Source organism: the organism of the source record quoted next (genome assembly GCF_019968955.1).
Source record: "MAG: Porospora cf. gigantea A chromosome Unknown PgA_NODE_1052_length_8271_cov_336.213, whole genome shotgun sequence".
Classification (NCBI taxonomy): Eukaryota; Apicomplexa; class Conoidasida; order Eugregarinorida; family Porosporidae; genus Porospora; species Porospora cf. gigantea A.
In genome coordinates this window covers 1-8271 of record NW_027151248.1, presented here as the reverse complement: position 1 = coordinate 8271, position 8271 = coordinate 1, and the positions used below count along the sequence as shown (strand labels likewise).

The following is an 8271-nucleotide window of genomic DNA, read 5'->3' as shown; positions in this document are numbered from 1 at the left end:
TTCTTCCTCCTCTGATTCTTCCTCTGATTCCTCCGTGACCGCATCCAGGCTGCCACCCATCGATTCGTCATAGTCCTCATCCTCTTCATCCTCGTCTTCCAACTGGGTGGCTTTCTGCGGATCCTTCTCGGAGCCACCATCGTCAAGAAAACTGAATCCCCCCTCGCGTATAAATCCCTCGACGTCTTGTCTGATCGTTTTCAGGATAAAAGGCCAGTTCAAAGGCGTCTTGCTCTCATACCACACGATATCCATCTCGTTGAGCCATTTCTTTATGGTGTCCATGGAATCGACTGGAACACTTGTAATCGTCCTCACAGGACGACTGAAGTCTCGAAATACTATGGTCATATCGAATGCTCGGAGTCCATGCATCACTCTCTCGAACGACACTATCTCCAAGTCTTCCAATGAAACGACAAAAACCGGCCACTCGACCACGGACACTGTATCGTCTGTCTACCGTTTCCTCACTCAGAGCACTCAGGGTGGGCATGATTCGGATGTTGTTATGACCAGGAATCCCATAGAAGGCCAGATCCTTTATGGGAAGCTCGAATCTCAGAGGAGATACGGATTGCACCTGTTCTACGAAATGCCTGCATGACCCTCCCTGCAGCAGCTTACTTAAAGTCCTGGTTGACTTTGGTCTTGCGCTGCTGCTCACGCTCTTCCTCATGCACCTCGTCGGGGTCGTAGTGAGATCGGCCTCGACGGGAGTCCAGATCGTCAATCTGAGAGCCGGTCTCAGTGAAAAACTGCACGTCTATGGCCCTCTTCTTGTTTATCATAATGGCGTTCCTCAGGTGGAAGTGGAGGATAACGACAAACTCTTTCCCTGCTGGCTGGCAAAACGCATGCTTAACGTTCGAGAACGTGATGTCGATGGGGTCGATTCGGGCTGCTGTGTAGCGCAATCCGTTGGCGTGCACCTCGAGGCTGCCTATCACCCGACGACCAGAAACGCCCCCTGTAGTCTTAAACATCAGATTCTTGAGTAAGATTCGCCTGCTGGAGCGATTCAACTGCAACTGTTGCTGTGTGGCAATGTCCGTGTTAACATCGCGGCTTTTAAAGATTTTCTGAATCTCCTGAATCTGCTTGTAGACCTGGTGGATACTTGGATCAACAGTCTTCACGGTGAGCTCCTTCAGGAAGACAGTGCTGGGCGAGGACTCCGGAAACACCACCTCTTCCTTTCCAGCCACCGCACCTTGCCCTGGCAACACGAAGTTAATCCGTAGAGAGTGAGTCGCGTCGTCCTCTAACGTGTGCATAGCGTTCCTGATCGTCGAGATATGGAAGGGCACGTGCTGGCCGTGCACTGGGACGAGTAGGGCCTCGTTGGCGCGGTCAACGAAGACACGGCACGGATTTAGATCCTTTGGAAACTGGCTCACGTCTCGGTAGACGTGGAGTGTGTTCATTCGTCGCAGTTTCTTGCTGGACGCGGCTACGGTGGGGCCCGTTCCGTCAGCGAACCGATCCCGAAGCTCTGTGAACTTTTGCACGCGCAAGTTTCGTTGCCGGTCTACCATCGCTTCGTGGTGCTGGAGGTGGTGTTGTTGCGCGGCTACTCGTCGCGAGATGCGAGGTCGGCCTCCTGGAAGGGGTTCCTCGGGTGACGGAGTTTTGCTGGGCTCGTCTTGTGTCGAGGGCTTATTTTCTTCGTCATCCTTCAGCTCGTAAATCACGGTCTTTAGGTCGTTCTTGATGCTGGCCGTGAGGCATTTACAACCATCAGCCGTAATTAGAACGGAGTCGGCAAGGTGAATCCCGTAGGAGCGCCCATCCGCCAATGCCCCAGAGGCGGTGACCACCACGTTGAATACCATATCAGACTGGATTTCCTCCTGACATCGGTCGTTGATGAGGAAGAATGCGTCTCTGAACTCTAAAGAAAGCGAGTGACCGAATGCCCTAGGAACCGGTAACTTCCGAGCCTGGCACGCCTCTGCACCGACCCGATAGAGATCCGCAAGAACCACTCCTGGCTTCGCGGCCTCGATCACAGCCTTCTGTACCTGCAAGCAGGATGAATACAGGTCCTTCTCTTCTGATGTAGCGTCGAGAAGAAGGGTGCGCCCGACATTCGTTGTCCAGTCCGCGTATTTGCCAGCTACAGCTACGCAGATACAGCCTTCCTTGAGTGAGACGTTCTCGGTGGAGGCTGCTTGCCCAGGTTTTAGACCGAAACCAGAGCTCTGGCTGTCAATCAACCCATATACGAAGTCGACCAGCTCCATCTTGATACCGAATTTGGCTTGCCATCGTGTAATGACTCTCCGGTCCCGTAGTAGGCCCTCCAGATTGTCCACTACCGAAGCGTGAGTCTTCTGCAGCTCCTGATCGAGAATGTCAACCGCTGCATTCATAATAGCCTCCTTCAACAGCCGACATGATACAGTCGCTGACTTCTCGATGAATGCCGCAGAGAATTTATCAGTGGGAGCCAACAGTCGAGCTACGAAATTGTCCACCGGCACTCGCGGCCAGCCCGCCAGCCCTGCCAGCATTTTGGCATCCAATGCCTCAGCGAATGCACCTTGCGCCTCTTCTCCTTTTGCTGCGAAGATGCCGAGTCTGTGGTGCTCGCCAACAGCGGCCTCCAAGGCCTTCACGATCGCATCTTCGCCTTCCCGCCGTTCCACAAGCGCTAGATCCTCCTTGTGGACCTCAGAGAGCTGTTTCAGCACAGATAATTTCTTGGGTCCTGATGACACAACCAGAGACCGGCTCTTTTTGACGAAGAATATCACCGTCTCAGGGAACATATATCCGCAGAGCCACATCTGCAGGTGGCCAACCCGGGAAGGTGACTCCGCGGCCTTGCCAGATAGGGCCACGATACAGTCCACCTCCAGACCTGACCGGTCCCATTCCTCGAAGAGCTTTCCGATTCGGTACTCGTAACATGCTAGGTCCAACTTAATGGAGGAGCCTTTGGAGGCCGCATCGGGCCTCTTGCCGTCTGTATTCGGCTGTGTCACCATTTCAAATTAAATCGCGAATTGGGGTTTGAGAGTCAATCATTCTGAGTTGTGGAAGCTCGTTCTCGAGAAGTGGTCGAAGGGAGCAAAGGCAGCACCTTTCCGTAGAACAACACCGCCGGATCGACTCCAGGCCTTTGCCCTATGATCCTATCCGTATATCCCTCGTACACTCTAAAGGGCGTCGCTATCTGAACTGACTGGTGTGAGGCAGTGGCGCGATTGTAGGCGTCGAGAAACAGGTCCGCCTGCGCGTCGCACTGAGCCTCGTAGGTCCATATGAGTGGAGCGATGTCAGCCGCAGGGTCCGACAAAGGCGGCCGCTTCCGTCGAGCCGCGACTTCATGTCGTCGGTCGGTTAAACGGTCAAGTGGCCGGTGGCGACGTCTTCGGGAGCGTCGGCCTCTGGGGGGCATCAGTCCACGAATTTGAGGAATTTTGATGCGTAAGCTAGACTGTCACCGATTACGCAGTTCGGCTGAAGATAGACAGAGGAGACCTGGACTTCTTTCCGTTGCTTGCGGTGTCAGTGCCGAGTTCGGGATCACACAAAGTATCCGACAATGCGTCGCTCAAAAGAGGCCCCTCTCTGAGATCCCCACCTGTCAAGGTCGCCCCGACCACTACCCCCACCAACCAGTTCGCAGTCGCCCTCCCGGCACTCCAAGAGGTGCACGATACAGCCGCAGATGTCATGATGACGCGGAACGTAATCGCGCGGCTTCCGTACTCACTTGGGACACCCTCGTTGCTTTTCGACGTGGAACGACGGATCTGGGGCCAGACGTTTAAGCTGCAGCCAGAGGCCTTCTACCGAATGGAGAGCAAAACTCCGATTCTACTTTGCAAACAGCACGGACTGCCAATTAGTGCGACTGTTGTGCTGAAGATGAAACAGGCTGACATCAGCCAGGAAAACTTCGGTCGAGATCTTTTCTTGCTGGAACTGCTGTTGGTCTTGTCTGAGACGGGTGTCGTAAGCGTTAGGGAAACTGAGCGCCCTGATACTATTACAGAATCCGTTGATAGAGAGGGCGGCAAATCCAGAGATGGGGTTCCTGAAAACGTACACTCGACTGCTGTATTACTATCAAATGTTAGAGTTGGGAGATGTGCCTGTGTTCAAACCTGGGCTCACCACCAACGGGCTGAACGGCACTGTTAGTCTAGAGCTCCGACACACCAAAGAGGACCAAGCGGTGAAGTTCATTAGCCAGGTTATTGAGACAGTGCAGAAGCCGATACATTGCTCTGAAGGCTTTTTCGACGCCTTCAAGAGCGTTTACACCCGCAATAAGTCCGATCTGGAGCGGGTGGGCATGCAAGCTCCAGAGAAGGAGTGCATGCATCATCAGCGCACCCTGCTTGACCTAATGACCGACCTGGCGCCTACGCCTAGCTGCCTGGTAGAGGACGCTATGAAGGTGAAGTATGAGGATGCTGTAAAGTTCTTGGCTATGCCAAGGAAGCTCAAGCCCGTTACCGGCGTGTTGATGGCGCCATCATTGAAAGCGGCCAAAGCTGTCTTGGCAGTGGTGCCCAATGTGGATTCACCGGCAGTCGTGACGCCTCCTCCGACACGCCGCCTTGAATCCTTCTGCGAGGCGCAGAAACGAACAGTGAGTCTGGGATTTCCCTTGTCTGACGTGTCGTCGACATCTGTGGCGTTTCCGGTCACACCTACGAATCTCTCGCATATCCTATTCATGGAGTTCCTCAACTTTCAGTTCAAGCGCTACATGAACGACCGACATGCGTTGCAGATGCAGCAAATTGGCGACGCCAGCGCGGTACACCTTCGAAGCTCTGACTTCATGTGTCTCGCACTGCTTCCACAGCAACACGTCTTGCAGTGCGCGTGGCGTAAGGGTAAGCAGCGAAATACATCCATGATCACTTCCTCCAGCTGAGGACGCCTACCAACAAGAACGAGTGCGGCTGAACCTGCTAGAGCTCTTGACAGCTCAAGGGGACAGGAGTCAGGTAGAATCGGATTTTCTGGAGTATCAAAAGAGAGCTCAGGAACTGTTAACGTCAGATCCGGGATACATGTACGATAAGGCACTGCTGCTAGCGACTCACCGGTTTGATGGCGCCAGTGTCGACGTTCAAAAAGCCCTGCGGGGACTGAAAGTGGACGATTACTGCAAGTGGGTGCGTCAGCTGTTGGCTGGCCCTATTTTCGGCATGGACTTCCTAAGTGTCATCGACTTACGGCTGTGGGAGAACCGCAACGGCATCAAGAAACTAAAGCCCGACCCTAGGAATGACTTCACGTACACACTTCTTCCTAAGAAGTATCGAACGCCACGAAATGTGCCCAGTGTAGATGGTATACTGAAGTCCCTACACGGATTGGGAACGAAATGACGACGCCTACGCAGGTCTTTGGGTGGCCATCAGTGCTGTACCTGCTCTTGCTCGCATGGCCAACGCCCGCTTCCGGCCACCAATGCCCAGTGCTTGATTCTTCCCCTTTTTCTGCGCAAGCTTGAAGACGGGCGAGTGTTTCAGCATGTCTGGAAACACAGTAAGCTTGATCTGAGCACCCCGGATGTAGACTTGCTGTAGGTGTGTTTGTTTGCCGTCCTTAGCCGTTCGGGTGACGTTCTCGATGAGCAAGTTCATGTTATCTTCACAGTTTGCCAAGGTTCCGCGAAGCAACTCGCCCCGTTTGGTCTCTACTGTAACGATGTGCCCGATGCCCTCGAAGTAGAGCTTCACGGGAATGCCCAACATCATTATTCGCGAATTGACGAATATCAGTCCAGCCTCACGCTCCACGCGTCGTCGCCCTGTCGGTACTCCAGCTTCTTTCCAACGGAAACAGCAACTCGTAGCGCACCCACTAAGTCCTTCCACGAGAGATCGCCTTCTATCACCATACTCTCAGCATGCTCAAGTTCACGGCTTCCGTCGTAGCGGAGGAGATCGACTCCGTATTTCACTCCGTCGACCTCTTGAACAGCTGACTCTCTAAGCCGTTTTTTTTCCATTTTGCAATTTCAAACCTAATTGGCAAAGTCTTAACCTAATCTTGCTACAATGTCCTTGCACCTCTCAATACATTCCTCTTTGCTGGGGACCTCTGCACCGTTCTTGGCAAAGTCGTTGGAGATCATTTCATATACTAGATCCAAAATTAGGAGCTGAGGCTCCCATTTGAGGGTTTCGCGGATCTTCGTGGCGTCTCCAAGAAGCGTTTCCACTTCGGCAGGTCGGAAGTACTTCGGATCAACTCTCACTAGAACTCGACCAGTCGCCTCATCAACGCCTTGCTCCTCCATCCCCTCTCCTTCCCACCTCAACTTGAATCCAGCACAGGCAAACACAAGATCGCAGAAGTCCCTAACGCTATACTGCCGTCCGGTAGCAACAACGAAGTCGTCAGCGTGGTCGTGCTGTAGCATCATCCACATGGCTCTGACGTAGTCTTTTGCGTGGCCCCAATCGCGCTTCGCGTCGAGGTTGCCAAGCGAGACGTGCGTCTGGCTTCCGTTTCTGATCTTCGCCACCGCCTCGGTGATTTTCCGAGTTACGAACGTCCGGCCCCGGCGAGGACTCTCGTGATTGAACAGAATACCGGACGTAGCGAACATTCCGTATGCCTCTCGGTAGTTCTTCACAATCCAGTGAGCATAAACCTTTGCAACACCGTAAGGGGACCTGGGGTAAAAGGGCGTAGTCTCCCTCTGGGGAATCTCCTGGACCAGACCAAACATCTCGGACGTTGATGCTTGATAAAAACGGCACGTGTCCGTCAGACCGGCACTTCGGATTGCTTCCAACAGCCTGAGAACTCCAACAGCGTCACACTCGGCGGTGTACTCTGGCATGTCGAATGACACCTTCACGTGAGACTGGGCAGCCAAATGGTAAAGCTCCGTAGGGCGAATTTCCGCGACTAGTCGGCACAGGTTACTCGAGTCAATAACGTCACCGTAGTGAAGTGTAAGTTGGGAGAAGACATGCTCGATGCGTCCGGTGTTGAAACTTGACGAGCGTCTGATGATACCGTGGACATCGTAACCCTTCTCCAAAAGTAACTCAGCGAGGTAGGAACCGTCCTGGCCAGTAATCCCAGTGATGAGGGCAACTTTCGACATTGATTCTAGCAGAAATCACGTATTACGGTGTCTGTTGTGGGGCTCACCCACATTTCTCAAAGTCATAAAGTTTTTCGAATCCTTCATCAGCCTGCATCAATTTCGTTTTTTTTATATCTACAACATTCACATCTCCGTTCCGAAGTAGCGATCGCCGTAGTCCCCCAAGCCAGGAACAATATACTTCTTTGCGTTCATGCCCTCATCAATGCTGGCGCAAACCATCGACATGTGAGGATACTCCTTGAATACGCGTTCCAAACCCTCAGGTGCGCTAACGACGTTTACAAAGATGATGTTCTCCTGAGGTACCCCGTGGTCCAACAGAATCCGAATAGCCTCTATCGCCGAGCCGCCCGTGGCAAGCATCGGTTCCAAAATCAATACCTGCCTCTCGTGGACATCTACTGGCAACCGTTGGTAGTATACCACTGGCTCCGCGGTCTCCTCATTCCTCTGAATGAGAACTTTTCCGATTCTGATCCCCAGACAGGTCTCTCGAACGGCCTTCTCCATGGACTCGCCGGCCCGAATAATGGAGACAGCGCATATCTTCTTCTCAAACTCCGTACCTTGGAACACAACTCCCTCCAGAGGAGTTCGGACCTCAACCGGCTTGGTAGGCAGGAGGTTCAACGCCTCCTCGACAAGCAGCCGGTTGACTCGGTCGGCATAGAACACAAACTGCTCGTGGGACGTCTCCTTGTCTGAGTCAGCATTTCAGAGTACCGCCTACTTCGAACGATTGTCAGCATCGACGCTAGTTGGGGTGTGTGTGGGAGCAGATGAACTTGCGGAAACTTCATCTTGAGGTGTTTCTCCCTAATGGAAGTTGTCGCAGTTGAGCTGAAAGCCGACATTTAGGGAATATGTATGATTCGCCACATTAGCAGCGGAGACTTCAGCAGAAAACTATTGCAGGCCGACTTGGTGTAGAAGCGGTTTTTGTCGCAGCGAGTCGCACTAAACGTGTGCTTGTGAGAAATAGTGCATGTTCTCAACATTTCTTTTGTTGAATGTCGGAAAACGGTTCGTCGGTGCGTTGCGAAGCCCGAACGACACGTCGACGTAACGTTCCTCGTCGACACATAGCGTGTTTCCGGTACGTCACACTTGATGCGCGGCGGCAGAGAGCCTACGTAACCCTCCATGGGCGACTGATAACGGGCGGGAAG

The 8271-nt window shown here is 53.1% G+C and overlaps 7 protein-coding genes across 11 annotated transcripts; 1 reads left to right on the top strand and 6 right to left on the bottom strand.

The window, feature by feature from the left end:
- Positions 1–2993, bottom strand: KVP18_001135 (uncharacterized protein; the record flags this gene model as incomplete). 2 transcript variants are annotated; one of them, XM_067950833.1, is made up of 3 exons in its annotated part: positions 1–446; positions 475–599; positions 628–2993. In XM_067950833.1, coding segments are annotated over 3 exons (2937 nt in total), but the record flags the coding sequence as incomplete, so codon positions are not given. The 2 variants fall into 2 exon arrangements, with proteins under 2 accessions (XP_067813988.1, XP_067813989.1); XM_067950834.1 differs by lacking the exons at positions 1–446; positions 475–599 and having other exon boundaries at positions 624–2993.
- Positions 2994–3025: 32 nt separating this feature from the next.
- KVP18_001133 (uncharacterized protein) lies at positions 3026–3406 on the bottom strand (the record flags this gene model as incomplete). The annotated part of the gene is made up of 1 exon (XM_067950830.1): positions 3026–3406. One exon carries the CDS (start codon positions 3404–3406, stop codon positions 3026–3028), a length of 381 nt encoding a protein of 126 aa, XP_067813985.1.
- A 25-nt stretch (positions 3407–3431) lies between these two features.
- KVP18_001132 (uncharacterized protein) lies at positions 3432–5360 on the top strand (the record flags this gene model as incomplete). Of its 3 annotated transcripts, XM_067950829.1 has the most annotated exons (4): positions 3432–3435; positions 3464–3966; positions 4007–4859; positions 4897–5360. In XM_067950829.1, the coding sequence occupies 4 exons, from the start codon at positions 3432–3434 to the stop codon at positions 5358–5360; spliced, it is 1824 nt and encodes a 607-aa protein (XP_067813984.1). The 3 variants fall into 3 exon arrangements, with proteins under 3 accessions (XP_067813984.1, XP_067813982.1, XP_067813983.1); XM_067950827.1 differs by lacking the exons at positions 3432–3435; positions 3464–3966 and having other exon boundaries at positions 4040–4900; XM_067950828.1 differs by lacking the exons at positions 3432–3435; positions 3464–3966; positions 4007–4859 and having other exon boundaries at positions 5040–5360.
- Positions 5361–5366: 6 nt separating this feature from the next.
- KVP18_001134 (uncharacterized protein) lies at positions 5367–5732 on the bottom strand (the record flags this gene model as incomplete). 2 transcript variants are annotated; one of them, XM_067950831.1, is made up of 1 exon in its annotated part: positions 5367–5732. In XM_067950831.1, the coding sequence occupies one exon, from the start codon at positions 5730–5732 to the stop codon at positions 5367–5369; it is 366 nt and encodes a 121-aa protein (XP_067813986.1). The 2 variants fall into 2 exon arrangements, with proteins under 2 accessions (XP_067813986.1, XP_067813987.1); XM_067950832.1 differs by having other exon boundaries at positions 5367–5729.
- A 20-nt stretch (positions 5733–5752) lies between these two features.
- Positions 5753–5986, bottom strand: KVP18_001131 (uncharacterized protein; the record flags this gene model as incomplete). Its single annotated transcript, XM_067950826.1, has 1 exon — positions 5753–5986. The coding sequence occupies one exon, from the start codon at positions 5984–5986 to the stop codon at positions 5753–5755; it is 234 nt and encodes a 77-aa protein (XP_067813981.1).
- Positions 5987–6016: 30 nt separating this feature from the next.
- Positions 6017–7096, bottom strand: KVP18_001130 (uncharacterized protein; the record flags this gene model as incomplete). Its single annotated transcript, XM_067950825.1, has 1 exon — positions 6017–7096. The coding sequence occupies one exon, from the start codon at positions 7094–7096 to the stop codon at positions 6017–6019; it is 1080 nt and encodes a 359-aa protein (XP_067813980.1).
- Positions 7097–7222: 126 nt separating this feature from the next.
- On the bottom strand, positions 7223–7956 carry KVP18_001129 (uncharacterized protein; the record flags this gene model as incomplete). The annotated part of the gene is made up of 2 exons (XM_067950824.1): positions 7223–7803; positions 7833–7956. The coding sequence occupies 2 exons, from the start codon at positions 7954–7956 to the stop codon at positions 7223–7225; spliced, it is 705 nt and encodes a 234-aa protein (XP_067813979.1).
- Between the last annotated feature and the right edge of the window lie 315 nt (positions 7957–8271).